Raw genomic sequence first — 23576 nt, 5'->3', positions numbered from 1 at the left:
TCTGAATTAATTGTCTTCAAATGGAGACGCTGCAAGTCCCTTTTGGTGAAAACCATCGATGCATTTCATTTGGTATGCAAATTACAATTTAGGCATTTGGCAGACTCTCTATTCAGAGTGACTTACAATAAGCTACACAAACAAAAAGTGCAGCAGCATTAATTAAGAAAAGTGAATGAAGAGCACCCTTCCCATTAACAGTCTAATAACATATTATCAAGAATAACAACAAGCGCCTTTTCCCTCATGCGTGTTGGGATTTGTAACCTTTATTTTGGTGATAAATAGAGCATAATGGGGGAGTGGTGAGGCCCACCTGTGTCATAAAACGATAGAGACTCTTTTCTTTTTTAATGATGATTTATTATTTACTCTTCTAAAGATTATATATATATTTATTTTGCCCTGACAAGACAGTTAAGAGATACAGAAAGCCAGGAGGAAGAGAGAGATGTTCAGTGGATCGAGGATGCAGAATAGGCAAAGACAACAAACCTTACATGAGCTTCCACCTGCAGCTGTTTAGACGTCTTGGTGAGGCTGCTGCGTCTGATCCCTCAGAGTTTATCGGGAGCAGATCTGCACTATGAAGCTGTGACTGCTGTATGAACCAGATGGGGCAGTAGGTTGTTGAGGATCATGCCGAGGTTAATGGCAGACCGAGAGTCAGGGGGGATGCTAGGACACATATCCGTAGGAGAAGTGCATCTGTTTCCTCTTCTGAGCCAACATCTAGTTAATAAGTTGACATTTCGCCCGCGCTCAGCAAACTAAGCCCTGTTTGAGATTAATACGAATGAGCGATGACATGTGCCACCACTTTGGCAATATCACGGCAACGTGAAAAGGTCAGCCATTAAAACATATAAGTAAACTCAAGAAGGAGACCTCGACTTTCAGCTGTCAGTTTTAGTTGCTTTTCCATACATTTTACATATTCATATTTTAGTTCATGTTCTGGTTGGCTGGTGTGTATATAACATGCAGTACTAGTACGTCTGGGCTCACTTTCCCATTCAAGTAAATGTCCTTTATTTTGTGGTTTTCTTAAGGCAGCGCTCTAATGTGATTTAAAAAGTAGATTGATTTGTCTTAGTTTGGTATAACCTCAGTTGGGAATAGAACTCCTCTTAAGGTATATTTCAAACAAACAAAACAAAACAAATTGAGCTGCAAGCTGGAGACAAAATAGACATTGTTTTTGATGAAGTTTATAAGATATTTCAATTCTGCTGCTGTTGTGTTTGAGGGAATTTTGTGTCCGGTTACTCAGCAGCTGTTTTTGCTCTTTGTTCTAAAATTAATTTACATCATGTGATTAGACCCTGAAGCGATTGCACCGTCAAATGATAGATTTTAACGGCAGCCTCCTCTTTCACCAGTTAGGGAGTTAATAAACTGAAATAAAGCCTTAAGTAAAGCCTGTATCTCATATTTTAAGGTTCAAGATTATAAAACATATCTGAAAAATATCACGTTTGTGCAGCGTAGATATTTTCTCACACATTTTTCACATAAAACCCTTAAGCCTAACTGATGGACTTATTTTCCACAAATTGCAGTAATTTTGGTACAATCTACTGTTCATTAAAAACACTTGACTAACAAATCAACATAAGATTGCCTGTGAATTCCCCAAATTTTTACTAGTCTCAACATTTTTAAAGCATGAATGCTCTTTTTTTCTTTTCTTTTAAGAAAAGCTCCAGCAAAACCTCGGTGATCACTGTGATCACAGAGAACAAAACCCAGAAGTCCTGAAGGGACCGTTAGGAAACACTACAACAAATTCTCCAGGACTGAAAAAGAAGAAAGAAAAGTTTCTCCAACCATTTATTTTCAGTGTTTGCTTTGAACATTGGCCTAAATCTTTAATGATAACTGAACTGTGTGAACGTGGTTGGACTTCAATGATGGCCTTGAGCTGAACTGCGATATTACTGAGCTGATGTGTTTGGTTGTTTTCTCTTTGTTTCCCATCATGCACTTCAGGCGAACAGGTGAACAAAAAGATGGACACCATTGACCCTGGATAGACTGCTTTTTTTTTTTTTCTTCTTTTGCTGTGCTTCTCTGTTGAAGCTCATGAAATCAAAATAACACTCTGGTCTAACATTGCTCATCTGGACTCAGTGAGAGGCCTCTTCACTTTGCTATTAGTTATCATAATACATCATTGTATGGGTCTTTTGGAAAGGATAATAGGCCAGTATGGCTGCAGCACATATTTAACAATATCGTTAGTCGTGTGTTTGTGTTTAGCTCAGTGAAGACCACAAATCAAATCGTGCACACTCTCACACTCACTCTTTCTCTTTGTTTTCCCTCTATCTCTCTCCCAGGACTCAAAGCGTTCAGCAGAGATTGTCACTTCACCATCTCTGGATGTTTTCCTCCCAGAGGACGAAGACAACCCGTACGAGTCTGTGACCACCGCCGTCACACGCAAACCCTGCTCACTCGATATCAACCACCGCCTCAATGCCTGTCCCCGCAATGGTAAGGCAAAAATATCAAGACCAGCTTTCAGTCAGTGTGTCACCTGTCATCCTCACCCATCTTTGCAACCACAGCAGGCAGCACGCTGAGATGCAAAACCACTGGGGGTCAGCAAAAAGCCCCAAGGGGAAGTTGCCCTTCAAAAGGTTTACTCGTTCTTGTGATGGCAACTTGGGCAACAGTGCAAAGTGAGGTGTCCTTTCATCCAGCAACTGAAAACCTTACACCTGCATTTATTCAGTTCAAAGAAGTCCTCAACTTTTGAACAAAATGATGGCAGATCGTGACTTCAGTGTGAGACCACCTGGGTGACAAGCCAAACTTGTGTTTATGTATTCAACACAAACACAAGTTCCATGGCAATAAACAGGTGTGGAAAATGTGGGTGAGAGTGAGAGCAACATTGTTTGGAATACATGCAGTGTTGAAGTTCTGTATGTAGCACTGTTTGGACTGTAATTATTTCTGAAGGGAAAGTTAGGAAAGGGCAACTGTAACCTAGTGGTTAAGGTGCACACCATGTAACTGCCGCCTCCCCTCTACCTGTGTTGGGTCGATTAATTGGTTACGTGCCCGTGGTTCATTGGTTCAGACTTTTCTTAGGTCTGTTCTCAGACATTCATCCTGAAACTATGTTCACCAGTCAATAACATTATCCTTCTTTTGTTGGACAGCTAGTTTGGGTTTATTAGAGCTTTTTTTTTTAAATTTTTTTATAACAACCGCTGCCTGACAACGAGAGGTGTGAGGCTGAACTTAAAAAATAGAACCAAAACAATGAGCTAAAAGACGCTAAAACGCTCCATGCAGCTGAGGGAAAACACAGCATCGTTCATCTCTGTCAGCGACACTCTTGACATACACATTGATCATTTGCTGCATTGTTCGCATAAAGATATTGATTAGTGCAGCTTCAAGACAATTCTTATTGCGAAGCACCTTGTGTAATTTGACAATATGACTAAATGTCAAACAGACAGACTCTGTTTACAGACACTTCCCTGTTAACCTCCCATATTGGGGGGGGTGTTCTTGGGACCCACTTAACTTAGCAGCGCTCCTGTTGGAGCCTGACGAGTGGCGTCTGACGACTCCATCCTTTATGTTCGGTGTTGGAAACCAACCATAATACAATCACGAAAAGAGGGTTGGTTGCGCTGTAGTTCTTTTGTTTTGTTATTTTTTTAAACGTTCTACAAAACACGACTTTCTCTCTGTCTGTCCGACCACTGCAGCTCCTCTTTTCACTGACCAAAGTAAGACAAAGAAACACGTAACTTTTGTTTTTTTATATACCAGGAAGAAGACCACTTCTTCCTGGTATATAAATCCTCTACAAATAAGAATTCATAACTAAAGTAACTATTCAGCACTTTATTCCTGATTCAGTTACTTTTTCACTGCCATCCACGGCGTCTTCACATCTGTCTTCAGCACTGGAGTCAGTGTGAGCTAATCCTCCAGCCTCAGACCTTTGAGTCTTTTCTGTTTGCTCATCACTTGTTTGGTCTGCGGCGTTATACTTCGACTCCCACGACAACAAACACCCACAATGTTTTCTTCCCTTTCACTCAGCTCCCTTAGCGATGCTACACATTGCAGCAGGTTGTCACGGCAACTGCATCACCAGCTGGTGAGTCACCTGTAGGTTGCCATGGGAACTGCCTTGCTAGTGACACCCCCCACCACCACCACCCCCCCACCCACCCCTAAACAGGAGTGGTTTGAGACTACTGTAGAGGCTTGTTTTGTGTGCGTGTTCAAGTGTGTCTTGTCCCACAATTGGCTGTTACATCTCTTCCGTGATTGGCTGTAAGATAAAGAAGAGATGAACTGTCAATATACAGTAGAGTGTGTGTGCATGTGTGTGTGTGTGTGTGTGTGTGTGTCTGTATACGAACTGGGAGGTTAGCTGCTCTATGTCAAAGTGTCTTTTGGTAGAAAATTGCTCCACTGACGTAAGTGGAACAGTGTGGGTGTTGTGTTTGTTCTCAGCTCTCTGAGCGCTGTTACCTGGCCAAATGAGAGAGAGAGACATAGAGAGAGAATGGAAATGAGAGTGAGCGAGAAATAAGAGATAATTAGTGAGCAAAAGAGGCAAGAAAAAACAAAATGCCAAAATCAGAGAAGAGAGAAGAAGTGAGGCGGGACTGCATACATTTCCATGTCATAGGTAAAAAAAGACTTCCACGCTCCAGATACGTCCCTGTTGCACAGAGACAGATGTTAACGAAAGGTGAGAGACAGTCTGTACATTTGGAGGGTCGTCTCAGGCTAAGCCATCTACATGAGCGCGAATCTGCAATGCAGAAGGAAGGAAAATCCTGGATTCCTGCTTTGAGTCCAGTCACATGTCAGCATAATTGGACATGGGTGTGAGTCAGTCTCTCTTTATATGGCTCCGAGAGGAAGGCAGTGATGATGAAGAAAGAGGAACTGAGATGAGTGGAAAGAGAGAAGAGGAAAAGGGAAGAGCAGAGAGGGACTTGGTGCATTACACTGCAAAAAATGACACTTCTCGATAAGTCATCTGGTGTGCTACTGGATAGAGTCTTCAATCATCTGAAATGAAGATGTGAACATGAATTAGGTAAATAACACAAAAAAAAAAAAATTATATATAATATGTATTTTTCTTTGGTTTCTTTTGAGATTTTGAGATTCATTCATTATATAATTCATACACCTGTAGTCCTGTATGAATTATGAATAATGCTGACATCATCATTTGACACAACAGGTAATTAAACCATGCAGCTGTCTTGTGCAAGGATTTGAGACAATAAATGAATAATATATACTAATATATACGATACTTGGCCTTGCTGGAGGCTTGTGCTCTTTTATTCTTTTCCTATCTTCCTACAGATAAGATAAGATAATAAACATTTTATTTATGTAGGGAAATTCACATCCTGCAGCTGTTGTCCTGAGATTTGCTACAACCTGTTAGAGGCCTCATCCCACTTCTGACCCTGCTGTTTTGATGAAAGATCACATGGGAATGTGATGCGTGATATCCCATTGCACCACATGTCCTTGTGTGCACAATCCTACGACTCAACGAGTCCTGAGGCAGTCGTTTTGTGCATTAGCTCAGGATTAATTTAATCTGTTTCAAATGAGGGAATCCATTTCTTCCAACACTTCGCTGCAGATATATTTAGTCTTCAACTGTCAAATTCATTTCAAACTTATCTTTTTCTCTTCATTGCTCAGTATTGCAAGCAATACTTACCGCTGTTGTAACCTGGAGATATTTCATATTTTGATGCCAGAGCCAGAGGCATATTGTTTTTGGGTTGTACGTCCATCCGTACGATGTCCCCCTCTCGTGGACATGATATCTCAGTAAAGGCTTGACTAAACTTCTTCAAATTTGGCACAAACATTCACTTGGACTCCAGGATTAAGTGATTATATTTTGGTCTTGTTAAAGGTCAAAGGTCAAGGTCACGGTTACCTTACAATACGCGGTTTTGGCCTTCTGAACGTAATATCTCGGTAACATCTTGAAAGGACTTCTTCAAATTTGGAACAGATGTCCACTTGGGCTCAAGAACAAACTGATTAAACCTTGGTGGTCAAAGGTCAAAGGTCAAGGTCATGGTGACCTCACAAAACATGGTCTTGGCCTTGTGAACACAATATCACCAAAAAGCCTTGAGGGAATTTCTTCAAACGTTGACTTGGACTCAAAGACAAACTGATTAGACTTTAGTGGTCAAAGGTCAAAGGTCAAGGTCAAGGTCAGGTCACCTCTCTCGCACTTTTTAGCCATTACTCAAGACTTCACATAGCAATTATGACTAAATTTCACACAAATGATTAATATTTGATGTGACTCTGGATAAACAGGGATGTAATCTGGAACTAGTCCGAGTGGCGGAGGCATACAACCGTGAGCCGGTGATTCTACTTTGCTTTTAAAAGCAATGTCCGTAATAAATAGCTCTTGAGGTTTGTGCTGGAAAATGATCAGCTGTTACAATCAGTTCTACCACAGTAGGTTTGAACCACAGGATTGCGGTGCTGACAGCCAGATTGCAGCGACGGGGGGTGGGGGGGTGGGAAGCGGGTGATGAGGAGGGACATGCAGGCAAAGCCTCACAGCCTCTAGTCACGTATGGAGCAGACAGAGAGCGAAGAACGTTGCCAAGCGGTTAGAGCTGAAGTGCTTCTTTTCTGCTATCAGACGGACTCCTCCCGGGATAAACACACACTTGTCTGCAGCTGGTAAACAAGCCACTGCTGACGTGTGCAGTATGAAAGTGCACATCTGTGTGTCTATGTGTGCGTCCTCTGAAACTCTTCAAACGTCCTCCATGTTGTCCCACATATCTCAGTGAACTTTCTCTTGACAGAATACGTCAACACACAACACGAGATCATCAATTTCAGCAACTGGTCTTTTTCTTACTTTTTTAAAGTTACTCACCGGACAACATTTTGTTTCCTTTTTTTCTGTTGACTGCACATTTGCAATGTGAAGAAATTTGTAATTCTTAATACTACCACAATCCATCCTCAGCTCTCTCTAGTGGGTAAAGCAGTGATGTTGCCATGTCTCGCCCCATTTATCCCACTTATGGTTGGTGCCGGAGGCTGAGAGTGGCTAATGGCAGCAAGTAGTAACTCCGGGGCTCCGCCATTAGAAGGGTCGTGGCCCACTGACTTGTTGTAAGAGAGGCAATGGAGTGTCTTCCTCTTTGACAGCCAGAGGAAATCCGTGTTGAGAACAGTTTTCACACACTCACACAATCGTTATTCTTTTTTCTTTTCATTTTTAGGTCTTTGATTTGTTGATCCTCGTACACTTTTAGTTTGTTTCAGATTTGTTGTTTTATTGTCATTGTCTGTATCCTGGTGTTATTCTATATTTTTCTTTTTATCAATAAACCCCGTGGCCATCTTGGAAATGCCCCGTGCGGTTATTTTGGGTTAACCAGGTCCTTGTCTAGATGAATGGGGAGAGTTATACCTGCACTTTCAATGGTCACTGGGAAATAAAAATTACTTTTACATACAGATGCTTTTATCCAAAGCAACTCACAAGTGCGAGACAACACTGATGCTTCAGTGCAAAAAACAATTTTTTTCTACAAATTCCACTTTTACTACACATGCACAAAGGTTTGCTTGCATCAGTGCTACAACACAGTGTTTCCTGTTCTGGTGTTTTAAAGCAGACACTTGGCTTATTGGGAGGAGGGAAGGGACAACCAGTATGTCATACAGTCTGCATCTCTGTCTTATAACGTCTCAGGTCTGTCTCAGTTCTGTCTGACGTCTCTACACTGTCTCTGGATCTCAGCTTTTTTTTAAAGGCTGTGTAATCAGCTTGATGTTTTTTCAGACACGCATCGATACATATGTTGGTTGCTCTATCTACAGCAGCAGGGTTGTGTGTGTGTGTGTGTGTGTGTGTGTGTGTGTGTGTGTGCAATCATGGTAATGAAAATCTTCACCCAGTGCAACATTGAGGCTCAATGATGTTTTCAATAGTTTATGAGCTTTGATGTGTTTTTAATCATTTTTGGACAACACTGCAGTTCCATGAGCTTTGGATATTATTGCTAAGATCAATTCATTGATGGTTTTGGTCTTTTCGCTGGATTTGTTGGCAGTAATAAAAAAATACGTATAAAATAAAAACATTACCAATCTGAGCCTTTGAAAAAACAAAGTCAAAAGATGTTCACATTTAATAAATTGGATCATTAAAGCGTATCTGCTAACCATCAACCCTACCTGCTACCAAAACTTTTTTTTAAACTTTTAAACCCCACTTTAAAAAATTTTGTTCAGTATTCGATCAAATTTGAGCGATCCTGTTAAAAGTTTAGTCGTCATTTCCCTGACATGGAAGAGAACACATGAGAGGAGCTACACAAACACACACACACACACACACACACACAGTTACAGTACACATATGAATTGCTCCTTGTCAGAGTGGCATGGAGGCAGAACTGACAGCCCGAAGAACACGCCCGAAATTGACAGTTTTTGTCTTGTTAGGCAGGGCAGGAAGAGGACCGCTGATCTGAACACTCGCTCCCACCAAGCATTCACTTAAACACACTCCTCCTGCACACACTGCTGCATGCCTGCAGTAACAAGCTGTGAAGCTGGACCTGGATGTACACAGGCAGGTTTGTCAGAATCCAGGCTCTGTCATGCATCGCATCGGCACGCTCATGCTGTACTATGTGAGCTTGGCATGTGAGGCCGATCTGAATCATGTGAAACCCCACAGTTATCACGTCCATATGATCCTGCATGTGTTATATATATGCGCCTGAGTATGCGCACTCACACACGAGCACGTATTCCCTTTGGCAAGGAGAACTAGAAGTGTTTCTCGGGAGTGAGTCTAAGGCAGATCTGAAGAAGGCACTGTCACAAGCTCACACATACACACACACACACACACACACCTCCCATCCATCATCAAAGCCTCAGCGTTGACAGGCTTATTTACTCAATAGGACAAAACCTCAATCTCTATCTATATATATCCCTCTGTTGCATCCTTCCTTTCTTCTCTCTTTCTCTCAATTTTCCAGTTTTTATTTTGTCTATTTACGCCCACATTAAATCACTGATTCAGCTCAAGGCAGCTCCTTTATGGCGTGTGTCTATTTGTGTGCGTTTGTCTGCAGCTGTGTGCACTGGCACAACCTGAAGTGAAATCTAGTGGCGACCTCTCTGTATTTGCACATGCGTGCACACACTCGAGGACACACACACGTGCGTTGACAGATGTGAGAGCACGCCGTGAAGCCGTGTCACTTTCCCTGAAGGAATAACGTGTGTGTGTGTGTGTCTCCACATCTGCAGCCCGACTGTTGAAATTCAAAATGAATATATGATGGAAGAAGCAGAAGCAGGTGTTTGCAGTTTCACAGCGGCTTCATGACGGAGGTGTAACAACGGCAAAAAGAAATACACGGTTGATTTGTTCAGATTTTAAAGAGGTGTTTTTGGGGCTGAGTTTTAGTGATTGAATTATGTTTGTAGACTGTTGTGTCTTTAAATGTGACCCACACCTGAGCGAACCTCTCTCTCTGTCCCTTTCTCATGCTAGTATATTTTTAAAGCTAGTGTTTTCTCAAGGTTACAATTGCATCCTCAGTAACTCCCACTGCTTCCTATTACAAAGAGGAAGTACCCTTGCTGCTGTTGTTTTTCTGAATTAATTTGTTTTTTGTTTCCAGAATGATATTTGACAAAGTCCTTGTCTAACAAAATTAACTGTAACTAAAATGCTACTTGACAGATCTTTTGTTATCAGCTGCATATGCACACTTTAGAGCATGTTGTCTAAATACTTCTGACCGGAGAGCAAAGCAACTTGAAGCTTGTTCTGTTTGTTCAGTTTTTTTTTTTTTTTTTTAGAAAGAGACAAGGTTATGAAGTCATTGACACAAGCAAAGATTGACTCAGGGTTGCAAAGCATTTCTTGAGCAGTTCTTTTAATGTTCCACTCATCTCTTTAGCCGTTCAGATGTACCGATCCGCCAGCAACAAATGAGCAGATGATCAAAAAAGTCATTAAAAGTGTTGGAAGAGGTGTCGCGTCAGCTAAGCATGGACAGAGTGAGCTGTGCATTTACTTGAAATTGGATGCCAACAAATTTAATCACGTCAGATCTATTGACCAGGGTCCTATCCACCACTGAGGGTGAGGAACTGTGTAAAAATCAGGAATCAAAAATTCGGGAGCGTGAGATTTATCAAACAAAGGGGTTCGACAATCTGACCTTGTCCAGTAATGTTGACGATAAATGTGACACCTCTCTTCTGCTCTCCGTCACCTAATGAGGCCAAATACACGATTACAAGTACTCCTCAGCGTCCCAAACATGGCAAATATAATGCAGCCCATTGAATAGCAGGAAACTGTGTCATTATCCAAAACATCATCAGCGGCCGCTCATTTTTTTAACTCTGTGGCTTTGCTCTCTCTGAATATGTGAAGAGGATTTGTGGGAGTTGTGAAAAGTCCCACCTTCCTTGAAATAACGAGGAACACTGTTTGATCTGAGATGTGATGATTGATCAGTGGTGCTGTGTCTTTAAGCGACAATCCCGCCAAGCAATTACATGATGCCGCTATTACTGATGTCATTGTGTGTGTGTGTGTGTGTGTGTGTGTGTGTGTGTGTGTGTGTGTGTGTGTGTGTGTGTGTGTGTGTGTCCATCCTGGCTGGGTCTCACACTATAATTGGATGATATTCTGATGTCTGATAGAATCCATGTTGACAGGTGGCAGCTGACAGAAAGTGACTTGTGTGTGGGTGTGTGTGTGTGTGTGTGTGTGTGTCAGCACCTCTGACAGCAGTATTTTGGGAAAGGTGTTTTCTTCAGTGTTTGTGTCTCCCTCAGTTGATTAAGACAGATTCTCCCTCTGAAATTGTATTTGGGCTACTTCAGCACTTCCTCCTCCTTTCTTCCCTCCTTCTTCTGTGGTTTTTTTTTTTCTTCCCTGTGTTAAATGATCATACGCTGGGGAAATTAGCTCCGACACTCGGATTTGCTATTCAGCTACACACACGCTTGTGTGTGTCTGTACCAGAAAAACTGAGGCAGACGTCAAACTGCACTGGGCAGCCGTCATATTTTCCTGCTGCAGTTGTTGGCGAAGTTTCTCAATTTATAAAATGCACTCTCCTCACCTCTCTCCCGTGCTAACACATCTCTATGGTTGTGTATGAGCTGTTAGGTGGAAATAATTTGTGCGACACATGTGATGTTCAGTCGAACCTTGTTTTTCATCTCCCAATTTATTCAAATTGCACTAAGGAGTCATTTTTATGCCAGTATAGAACAAAAGTGAATTGGCCTGTGCAGCTCTAAATCTTCTGAGCTAATGTGAGTGAGAAAATTTTCAATAAAGTTTCAAAAAGATAATTAGGGTGACTACAAAGAGCAGTGGCTTCAAAACCGGGATTATGCTGCACAAGCTCTTTGGAGTAATATTGCATCCACTTGGGTTTTTTTTTTTTTTTTTTTTGGAACTATAAATAACTCTAAATAAACAGCTCTCAAGCTACTTCAGTTGTTTTGGACAAGATGAAATGTTGCTCCAGGTAAATCAGTGGAGGTGATATTGATCTATAGACACGTACAAGCAATATACGTACAAGCGTAATAGCTATAAGATTTAATTAATTAATTAAATAATTGAAATTGAATAATTCTTTCAACTTTGTTGAAAAAAAGTACATTTTAGCAAGCTGTTAAGTCTGATTATTCATTGTCATTGTAGTTATCAAAGGGTTGAGTGGTCAGTCTGCTAATTTAGTACAACACTGAAATATCACAACAATTACGGGATGGATTTTAGTTCAGAGTCATGCTTCCTTTAGGATGTGATCCTCTGACTCTTCATCTTGCGTCATCATCAGGTCTTTGGTGTGTGACCGAATACCTGCAAGGCTAATGACGTTCCCATGAGCCTCAGCTGTACTCTGTGTTAAGTGCTGATTAACAAATGTTACCATGCTAAAAGGCTAAAGTAAGAGGATGAACATGGGAAACAGCTGATCACAGTAAATGTTGGGATATGTTAGTGCTTAGAGAAGCTTTTGTTATCAGTGGATATAAACCATCTTTGAACAGTGTTTTAAAAGCCTCCAAACAACTGAGGTTTTTTGCATAATCTTGTGAGTGTTGTATAATTTGTGTTGTTGCTGTTGGCCTGTGACATCACCAACCTCACTGCTGTACCTGGGCAGTCACCTGGACAGTCACCTGGCAACCCTGGTATTGATCTGCTGTTGTCACCTCCTCTCTGGCTCCAGGATAAAGTAAAACCAAAAGCTTGAGAAAACAGCCACCGTGTGTCTGCTCTTCTTCTTCTGGAGTTCGTCTTCGCTCATAAGTGTCAAAACACAGCACTGTAAGAGAGAAACCAACCTCCCCTTTCTCTCTCTACCTGTCTCTCTCTACCTGTCTCTCTCTCTCTCTCTCTCTCTCTCCCTACAAGGTCACTTGTCCCATGTAACGGTGAGTGAGGGGGAGCACAGTAACCATGGCAACTGCTCAACGGGCCCCACTCCAGACTGCTCGCCCCCCTCCCCGGACACGGCCCTGAAGAACATCGAGAGAGTCATCCGCCCACAGGTGAGTGCACACAGATTCACACACTAATGAAAGTGTTGCAGAGGCACCTGATGCATTATTGAGCATCACAGTATCCACCCACAAGTAGCTTAAACACCTGCACCCACCCACTCACACACACACGCACACACGCACACACACACACACACACTGGTAAACATCTCTGCCTGTTTCTGTCTTTCAGTTTCATCTCACCTACACTCCTCTCTCTGTGCCTGTTGCTCTGTCAGTCACTCTTACAGTCTCTCACAGTTTGAAGTATCTGAGTTTCCCTCTCGTGTTTGTGCATCTAAACATTGTACGATGGTTACAGAAACACAGAGGAGCCCAGATCCTGGGTTTCAGAGCCTGTTTCTGTAAAACTGTGGAGACACAGACAGACAGCCACCTGAACAAAGTTCAACTAGATTCTTAATTGACTGAACAAGTTTTCCTCAGCTTCTTTCTCTCCAAAGTGCAAAGTATATTTTTGTGTAATGAAATGTTAAGCTTCGTATGAAGGCTGTATCGTGCACACCACACACGCAAACCTCTGCAATTGTATAATTACAGCTTAGAAATGTTGTGGTCTGCAGTCGCCCCAACTGCATGCCTGTTACAGATTGGGTTGTTGGTCTTTGTTACCTCCAAGCCCATCACTTCCTCTTCCATCTCTTCCAAAAAACACCCCAGCAGCCAGGTAGCCAACGTGGTTTCAAGAAGAATGAGAAAACACGCAGAAGAAAACAACACGTGCTGAGCAGCAGCGACGTGCAGCCACTGTGAAAGGTCTAACAAAGAGACATTACATGCAGCCTTTCTCACTTTTGACAACTTTCAGCTCTGTGCTTGGAGCAAGTGCAACTCTTGAAAGGATGAGAGCACAGTACGAGTGTGTTCACATTAATTCCCGCAGACACTGCGCAGACAGAGATGGTGCAGGGACCATGCTGAGCCCTGACACGATGAGTCCTTGCAGTGAAGCTTAAAACATAAACAAAAACATGACTAACCCCCTCCCCCTGTATTACTGCACATCACACTGCAAGTGAGAGCCTTGGAAGTAAGTGTTGTGTATTTGGCAAGGACAGACTGTGCTGTAATTAGCCCGCAGGAATTAAAATTTTGATTTTATGAATTGATTCAGAATCTGAGAAGCTCAGAATCTTAATTCTTACATGAATCAAATCCTCCCACCCTAACCGCCGTCTGAAGAGGTGCATTTTTAACACAAGTCACATAGGAACTGGGCATCATCTAAAGCTCTCAATCAGTCGTTTGATTGTTAAAGCGAAGGTCAGACAAGTGGAGGATATAGTGTCTAAGGGGATCCAGAGGGAGAAGCCAAAGCCAGCAGACTGTTAAAATTCAGTGTCCAGGCAGCCCAAAGCCGAGCTGGGTTCATCATCTACTGCTGATACAGAAATGACTCATGCATATTTGTGTGGAAGTTAATAAAAATACTGCAATAGGATTATTTCAGGGACAGAATCTCCTGGGCAACCAGTGTAGTGTTAAAGAAATATGCAATAAAGATGCATCGGTATAATCATATCAGAAGTGGACAACCTTCCTTTCATTCTAAACCCCACTGCACACAAGTGCAACGGCCGGAAAGCTGCACCGTCTCCTCTTACTTCTCTAACAAACTTGTATAACAACAACTGAATAGATTAATAACGTGTCACTGATCACGAATAACCTCACATCAACATTTTGAAATTTAAAATGCAGCAGCAAATCGACCTCATTAGTGACTTGACGATAAATTAGTCGTCTCACTTGTGTCACGGAGGAAATAGTATCAGGCGCACCGGCACAGTGCGAACGCTTCGCACCTTGATAATTAAAGGCAGTTGTTTTCTCAGTCAGCAGATGATGTGTGAGATAACACTGAAAAGAATATCCATATCAGCTGCTTGTTTAGTGCAGTGATGAATTAGAAAATGCTAGTTTCTGAAGCTCTGAAGGAGTCAGATAATTACCTTGGAAATTATTATTTTTACTTTTGAATTTTTGAATTTGTCTTATTTTTCTCTTTAACTTTTTTTTAAATGAAACTTTTTCTTGAAAATTTTCTGGTACTGGATGTAAATCCTCTACATCAGACTCTATAACAAACAAACAATACAACAAAACAACCATAATATACAAAAAAATAATAATAACTTCATAATTACACAAAATACCAAAATATGTCGAATGTGAATCAGCCACACAACTTCTCTTTCAACCGTCCTTTAACCGAATGAACCGTCCTCTCTCCCTCCTCGTTTCCTTACTTCCTCTCCCATCATCCCCCTCTTCATGGGCCTCATCTCTGGCATGTTAACTAATTTGTGCGGGGGGATCACATGTGGTGCCCAGCAGGCCTCTGCTCAGCTTGAAGCGCAAATAATCAAGGAGCATCAGAGTTCAATTTTATAGTGCCTAATTAATTATCGAGATCTCATTTCATTTCATTTTATTGGCCCCGCTGGCTGTTCCATCAGTGCACACTGTACGCCGAACACGCAGACTAACGTGCCCACAAACACACATAACGGTTGCAGCTTAGCATGTGTGTAAGAGTCTGGTGCGGCTCCTCCTGTTAAAATATGAATGTGGTGCCTTCAGGCTTCCGGAGTTTTCAGCAAAATTAAAGATGAAATTTGACTGTTGTTTGTAAACATGATGATACTGTGTGAAGATGCTCTGATCGGATGATTCACTGCCATCTTGCAAACAGTTACACAATTCAATGCTTGCAATTAGATTTAGTCAGATAGGTCTCTTTGGACAAAACTAAATATAATAAGAATCCATCTTCATATTAAAATTTCAAGGAACTAGTGTAATGCCTACACTGCAAACACAAACTGTTGAATTAATTACTCTCTCTGTTGTGAATATTCTGTTCAGTGCTACTACTTACAAAGTTTCGCTGAACAGGGGAAAAACATTATACTTGCTAGAGCGCTTGCTTGTTTCTGCTAAGCATCAGCATTTTAGCATCGTCAGTTTGAGCTGGCTAGCGTGTTGCTGACATTAGCACGTTGCTACCTCACGTTTAGCTGAAAGCACCGCTCTGCAGCCGCACTGAGCTGCTAGCATGGCTGAATCCTTTGCCACATGTGATGAATATCCAGGTTGATAAGATTTAAGTTATTCTATGATGTCATTTGATGGGACTTCGTTTAACTTTTTCCATTGAAATCAAGAAGATCCTTTGAATTGAGGTACCCAGTAAATCTGAACTGGAAAGAAGTAGTTTATCTCAGCCCGCTGGTGTATTTCTCACTGAATAGGCCAAGTGACAAATGGAGACTGGTGTGAGACTCAGTCACTTGCTGCCATGGATATTTTTTGCAGAGTGTAACCCTCCCTCCCCCTGTGACAAGTCTCCCCAGGGCTGCTGCTGTAAATAATAATGTGTTCTGAGTAATTTCTCTCCTTAGAGCCGAGTTTAAAAGAAATTATTCCGCTTATGTACCACTAATGCTGCTGCAGTATTTACCATGAGCTAGTTTCTGATTAAAAAAAACCAAAAAAAAAAACCAAAACACATGCAATCACTTTGTAAAAGCATTAAGAGATCACACAGTCTGTGTTGACTGAAATCCATGGGCTTCATGTTCGGGTCGTTTTTATTTCTTTATCCTTTTTGCTTCTTGTCCGAACTGTCAGTTGAACATGTTCAGATCTCCACAAGCTCTTGATCACTCGCGTGAGCAGATGGGATGTGAAGGAGGAATCAGATGGATGTAAAGATGGAGAGAGAGGGAAAGCAAGAACAGAGATGCACACAACATCACGGGGTTATCGGTTTCATATCCGCTGGCTCAGTGTCCTACTTTGCTGTGTGTGTGTGTGTGTATCTTAACAGTAAAGTTTTAGAGCCACCACTTGCATACGAGAGATTCCCGGTCACAGCAAACACATGATAGAACTCGTGTTTGTTCCCACAAAGGCTGAAGCTGGTATCTCAGACAATCACATGCTCTCATAAGACGAAATAAAACACGCACATACCATCATTCATACCATCGTGCTCCTTTCCTATCTTTGTGAGGACCAATTTGTGTTTTCACATCTGAAAGGATGAGGACCTTTTATCGTCTCCTCACTTCTTCTAAGGGGTTAAAGCAGCGTTAGGATCAACATTAGCACCGTGTCAAAAAAGCAGCCTCTTCATTCACTCTCATAGCCTCTCATATATTATCATTACATTGAGTCACAGAGCTAAGCATCTGTTTTTCTGAAAGATGAGTCCCTGTTGAGGAGCTCATTGAGCGACACTTGAAGATCTTCCCAGAATACCCAAACACTCTTCTAACCATCCGGATAAAACGAAATATTTTGTTTGCTGTACATTAAAAAAAAAAAGATTTTTCGCCTGTTTTCCAGGCAGCTCCATTTCCGGTGGTGCTGGAAATGAGATATGTCCTCGTTCATTTTCTGCAACACGAGCCAAAATGGAAGTTTCCTTATCAGTTATGTTTGTATGTATTTATTTTCTTTTTTTAAATTTCAATACATAATAACATGGTTTTGTTTTGCTTGTGTTGTACCAAATGAATAAGTCTGTAATTTATTGATACCCCTTTTTAAAGAGTTTCAAGTATTAATCTTTCAAAAAAAGGATGATTAGCTTTATGACTTGAGACAAGAGAGGCACAAACTGAGTCTACCACTGGCAGGAATGTAGGGGGCCTGCAGAGGGTTGTCAGCTGAAAAAAAACCACATTGTGCTTTTATCAAGCAGTGAATTGTGTTCGGCAATCAAATACATGCAAGTATGAGGTAATTCAGCTTTCTCCTTTGCAATCATCAAGATGTAGCAGAAAATGCGTCTGTAATAAATTTCCCTTGATGTAAATCCCTAACTGCTGTGCTGCATCAGATAAGCCCTCAAAGCCATGGGTGTGTTATTCAAAACTGACTTTCTGCTTCATATTTTATTATCTCTTGTGTTAGCTTGTGTTGTGTTGTTTTGTTGATTCTGAACACAGCCTTTGTAGAATTTTTTACGCTTAGTTCAAAGTTAGGGTAAAGACTATAATCATCTAGTTAAGTAAATTTTATTTATATTGTCCAAAATTATACATTTGCCAAGAGAAAACATATCACACCCTCTCAGATGAGGAAAAACTTCCAAAAAAATCTCCTTTAATGAGGAAACAAAAAGAAAGAAGCTTCAGCGAAAGCAACAGAGGAAGGATATAATGGATATTGTGTGTACAGAATAGGCAGAGGAGTAGAAGTAGAAGAAGTGGATAGATTACATGCAGGTTATGGGTTCACAGCCAGGGAACGTGTTACAGTGAAAGTCCACAAGTATAGAAGTACAGTAAGTCTCTGACGGAGGCACAGAAACAGAGAACAGCTTCCATTTGTTGTTGCTTCCCAAGTGTGACTGAGCGTTATATTGGGACACACACACACATATGCATACACATACATTCACATGAGCACAGTGTTACATATGTATGAACACAATGAGAGTCTGATAGAGCATGTATCTCTCCTGGAGAGCAGATAAGTCAGGCTCACCGGTTTTCTGAAGCTTCACGGAGGCGTGAGGATAATAGATATTTTTCCCATGCAGAGGTTGAGAGGGTGCAGAGACACACACGCAGCACGTGATGGTAAATGTACTGAGTATGACACAGCTGTCACAGGCGGCAGGGGGAAGCAACAGCCTGTAAGAGCTGTAAGAAAGAAAGGCAAGTCGCCAGTTGGCTTGATCACAATCCATCGGGACGATCCAGTCGAGGAAACTGAGTGACCTACGCTCTAAACTCCCCAATTTAGTGCAGTCAAAGTGCTCTTGAGCAGGGCACTTAAAGAGCATTATCCTCAATCACTGTGGCCTCAATGGGGATGGGGGGTGGGGGGGTTATCGATTTTAGTGCGTTTCCTGAAGTAGAGACGGTTTGTTTTGACCAACACAGATCAAGTAACCTTAAAAATGATACGTGTAATTTTAACATCACTGGAGAGTAATTTGGAGATGACAACATAATTGTAGTAAACAAAAAAGACAATCACAAAAAAAAAAACCACTGCCGGGCTCCACCAGCACAAAGATACAGTGAGGTCCAAAAGACTGAGGCCAATTTCTCAGGCTTTATATGCTTTTTTCTCTGTACGGCTGGGCCAGAAATTCAACAGTAAAAATGAAAAAAAATATTCAACAGATTAATTAATAAATAAAATAAGTGTTAGTTGCAGGCATGATATTGATTCATATTTCAGTATATTTTCATTGGTTAAATCTGCTTTTAAACATCTACATTTCCATTTGCGGAACTTGCGGAGAGGCGAGACATTTTTTTTTTTTTCTCACCAGAAAATCTCCAGATTCTTTAATAAGACACATCACTAATCACTTTGGCATTTAGAGCTCATTAATCTGTTCACACACATCAATCGCCCCTTGCCGCCGCCGCCGCCGTGTTTGTGCTGCAGAAAGACACACACAGAGCCACTTGATGATCCCTCTCTGAGACTGTTGCTCCAGTCAGTTAATCTCCCGGCAAATTTCCTCGGAGCCGTGCATAGCTGCAGCACGTGTGTTGTGCGCTGTACAGACACACACATGCACACACACACAATCAATAAAACAATCAACAAGGGCAGTTGTCAGGCTTCAGAGAGGGGTGGCACAGCTGATGATAGCCGGTGGCTCACTGCGCTCCACCTGTATGTTTTGAAGTTGCTGGGGCAATTAGGAGACCTCTGTGTGGTTCTTAAGGAGGTTTGCTCCCCCAGCCAGCAGGATGCCCGTGGCTCGGGAGGAGAGACGTAGCAGCCGAGCTGACTCCAGCTGATGCTAAAAGCTCTGCAGCGGAAGCTCTTTCCTGGCATTTTCCACCTGTATTAATAGAATTTGTATATGCCTTTTTGATGATTTCAATAAGTCACGCTGTTCATTCACCTCATTAGTTATGAGTTAAGTGGACTGCTGGCCTCCGCTGGCCTCTGCACCGCATGTTAGATTGTGTGCCGGGATGAATATGGCAGGTAAACTGCTGCAGCACTGTGTATCAGACAGAAGGTGAATTACTTCAAGCTCAGAGCTCAGAGCTTCCAGTGTTTCTCACAATTTCAGATGGTGGAAAAAGTGAAAGACGTGAAGGTTTCATCTGACTGAGGGAATGAGCACAAGTGGAGTGATAGCACATATAACGAGAGGGAGGGATATTCTTTTTGTTTGTGCAAGCTATAGCTGAAAAGAAGCTTCTTGCTCTGATGATTTCAGATGTATGATTTTTAGATCTGACCTGCCACCATCTGAAACTTCATGATCAGCTATCAAACATATCTGTCTTATGTGTTAAATAATAGATGATTTCTGCAGCTTCGCAGGGTTAGAAAGGTTAGAAATTATGGATTTAAAATGACCAAAAGTGTTTTGTAGTGAGTTCCAAATGGTTGGTGCAAAAAAAGCTAAAGCAGATCTTCTAAGTTCAGAAGTAAGAGAAGTAAGAGTAAGCCAGTCATTGGTCCCAGTGTAATGTGGTCCAGTGGACCAAGCTTGCATGGATGTAATATATGAAGGCAGCTTTCCAATAGGTAAATGAACAAATGCATACGAAAGTCACGTCTCTGACAGAGAGAGGACCACCCAACCTTTTTATACAGGACCCAATGGTGAGTGTTAATATGACTAGTGACACATGTTCTGGCCTGTTTGAAAACCAGCAGCAAAGATCACTAACAATCAGGAGAGTGGCACATGAAGCTGATGAAGCATTCAATGGCCTCATGTAACTTGTCAGTCAGTCAGTCAGTCAGTCAGTCAGTCAGTCAGTCTACTGTGCAGCCTGACACCTCCTTGAAGAACATGCATATTGAGCCTTACTGGAGCACAGCAAGCAAAGCCAGAGGTCTCTACTTTTCAAGTTTAAGAAGATTATTGGAAACAAGGTGTTCATTTAGAAAAATAAAGTTAGACCCAAATGTACATGAATTTCAACAGCAACCAGGTGGAAATGTAAAGAACTGAACTGAAAGAGACTAAAACCTTGCAGTTTCCTTGGAATAAATTTAGTGCTTGTTTTACTTAACAATCAAATTAAATTATAAAATAAATGATCTTGACTTATAGAGAAGCAGTTTGGATTGTCTTTTCTCACTTTCTTTTATATTTCTAACACTTAACACTAAGGAGAAAAACCAGCATATCAGCATTTCTTATGGAGAACAACAGATTTTATGATTACAGTGGAGGGATGAGAGCACACCAAGTAACTGTACTTCACTGCTTGTGGATGGAGCATCAGTGTCCGCAGAGATGAGGGCGTACACCTCAGGCACATAAGGCATGTCTGAGCCTTCAGAGGGGACGCTATATATGTTAATGTGAGCTGAAACTGTGTCAGAGCATCATCAGCCGAGAGGCTCGTCTGAGCTGAAACTTTCTGTAAATGTTTCTGGAGGAAAATCTGGAGGAAAAAAAAAATGTAGCTTGATCATCAGAAGGAAAAGATGGAGGAGACGAGAGGCAGAATGTATAAGAATAAAGTGGGAACGCAGAGTCGAGAGCTGAACAGTAGAATAATAGTTTGAGTTGCAGAATTTGTTGTGGATGTGGGAGGAAAAAGGTTTGGATGTTTACTCCTTTTATTTTCTATTCTCTTGTCCCCCCCCCCCCCCCCCCCCCTCCCCCTGCATGCTGATGTGCTGTCTGCTCCGCTCCTCTGAGCTTTTTCGCCTTCTGAGTTTGTGTGTTTACATCTTTCTGTGGACATTTGAGGCAACTGGAATAAAGAGCAAGAAGAAAAAAAGGATGAGAGTGGTGAGACAAAAAAAGGATAAAAACTCATGATATGAAAAAGATATTGCTCCATATTCAGCGTCATTAACCTTAAGCAACTGTTAACAGAAGAGGAGCTGCTCTAACAACTGGAAATCTCAATTATGATCGTGATAATTACCTTTCCATCCCCAGCTCATGTTCAATTATTATTTAATAATTAAATTGCTGAATTAGTTAACCAGTAAAGAGACTTAATGGAAATGGCACAATTTTGGAAGAATTAAAATACATCATGTGTTTGTTTGTTTTTTTGTTTTTTTTAGCATTACTAACAGTTTGCGCAGTAAATTCCTCTCCTGTTCAAGTTTCATTTATCATCAAATTTGTTCCCCAGTTTTACACTTTCTGATTTGGTAATTATGATAATTTTATAACTGATTATCACATTATTCATAAATTAGCACAAAATTCCTCAGTTTCACACAGAAAAAAAAAACAACAACAACAAAAAAAAAAACCCCTACCTCAAACCGCAAGAACATATTTCACCTCGTCGTAGGTGAGGAATTCGATTTCGTCAGCTAATGGGGCTGTCTTTTATTAGCACCTAAACACATTAGTGAAGTGTTAAACAGAATGTTTTCCCCCGGGGATGCTGTTGCAGGCAGGGAAAATGGTTTTTGCAGGAGTTTAGTCAGGCATGGAGGACCTTCCTTCCTGTGTATGTGTGAGTGTATGTGTGTGTGTGTGTGTGAGTGTGTGTGTCTGTGTTCATTAATCCCCTTCCAATCGGCCATGACATGTTCATTAGCCTGCCGCCTGTCTGCATTGTTAACGCTAAGCCTCAGCCAGAGCTACAGTTTTGTGTATATGTTTAGTTAATGTGTCATTGTGTGTGTGTGTGTGTGTGTGTGCGTGTGTGTGTGTGTGTGTGTGTGTGTGTGTTTGCGAGCTCTTAATAAGCACGGGTCCAGAGAGAAGACGCCTTTAGTTGTTAGAAAGAGGCAGGAGCAAAATACACAGAGACAAGGCAGGGATGAGCAGGAGAATAAAGAGATGCTTAACCGATGAATAGCAGAAGTTGAAGTTGGCGTTAAACTCATTAAACATTAGATGGCTCGCAAAAGACACACACACACACACACACACACACACACACACACACACACACACACACTCACACACTCAACCTCCCACTTTGAAATGCCTCAGTGTCACATAACAGCAGCTGCATCGTTCTGGGTTGATTGCTATTTCTCATTTATTTTCTACCCTTTTTTGTTGGTTGTTAAGCTTGTGGCAAAGTAAACACATACTGAGAAGTGTTTTTTTATTTCAGTATATTTGATTGTTTTTTCTCCTCTTACTTTGTTTCTCTTATCATCTGATTCAAATGTTTTCAAAATTAAAAAAAAAAAAGAAATTGGACAGCTACGTTGTGTAATGTCTCTCTCCTTGCCCAGTCAGGGTGAATCCCTGTTGGGCTCATACATCATTTCCTTCCCTGTTGGCTTTCTGTGCCGCTGTGATCTTGTCTGGTTGATGCATTGGTCCTGTAAGTCTCTGTGGTCTCTGTGGGATGTTGCTGCTGTGGTGTTATTCCCCACTGACCAACTCTCCACTGGATAAAAAAAAAGTCAATCTCGCTGCTGCTGCATTCAGGGCCGGTCCGGACATGTGCAGGATCTTTGCCTCTTCTATGTTCGATTTATGCATGTGAAAACGTGTGAGCTTTGCTCTTCTGCTTATTCACAGGGAAGAAAGTTGTGTACAACAGCTACAGTTTTAGTATTTTTGAGTTGATTGATTCTTTAATGTTGAAGTATGTGATGTTTTTATCACATCTACTTTCTTGCCCAGAGTTAGATGAGAAGATCAATACCACGCCTGTATTTGCATGAGAAATATGAAGCTAGAGCCAGGAGACTGTTAGCTTAGCGTAAAGGCAGGAAACAGGGAATGCAAAGCTAAGCTAAGCTAAGCTCACCAGCTGCAGGTGGTAGCTTTATATTCATTTGTAGCTTCCTGCTATCGACCTTTTCTTTCCTGTAATGCTACCCTCCTTCTTCTTCTTCCTTTCCTTTGTTTATTTCTCCTCCCCTTCCTCCTTCCATCTCTCCTCCTCATAAATTGTGCTCCTTTATTATCACCGTGTCTTTATTATACATTATTGCACCTGCATCCTTCCTTCCTTCACTCCTTTCTTCCTTCCTTTCGCCATAGC

The 23576-nt window shown here is 41.5% G+C and overlaps 1 protein-coding gene across 5 annotated transcripts in view; it reads left to right on the top strand.

Annotated features, from left to right (window-relative positions):
- anks1b (ankyrin repeat and sterile alpha motif domain containing 1B) overlaps positions 1–23576 on the top strand; it is a 211973-nt gene that overhangs the window by 107599 nt on the left and 80798 nt on the right. For all 5 annotated transcript variants that reach the window (XM_071502474.1, XM_071502472.1, XM_071502473.1 and 2 more), the window contains 2 exons: positions 2343–2499; positions 12494–12630. In XM_071502474.1, coding sequence (XP_071358575.1) covers positions 2343–2499; positions 12494–12630 — 294 coding nt within the window. The remainder of the gene's footprint in view (positions 1–2342; positions 2500–12493; positions 12631–23576) is intronic.

This window comes from Trachinotus anak, unplaced genomic scaffold, assembly GCF_046630095.1.
Source record: "Trachinotus anak isolate AG129_WGS33_773 ecotype Australia unplaced genomic scaffold, CSIRO_AGI_Tana_v1 ptg000018l, whole genome shotgun sequence".
NCBI classification, from domain to species: Eukaryota; Metazoa; Chordata; class Actinopteri; order Carangiformes; family Carangidae; genus Trachinotus; species Trachinotus anak.
Note: the sequence above shows the minus strand (reverse complement) of the source record. Positions and strands in the feature narration are given on the sequence as shown.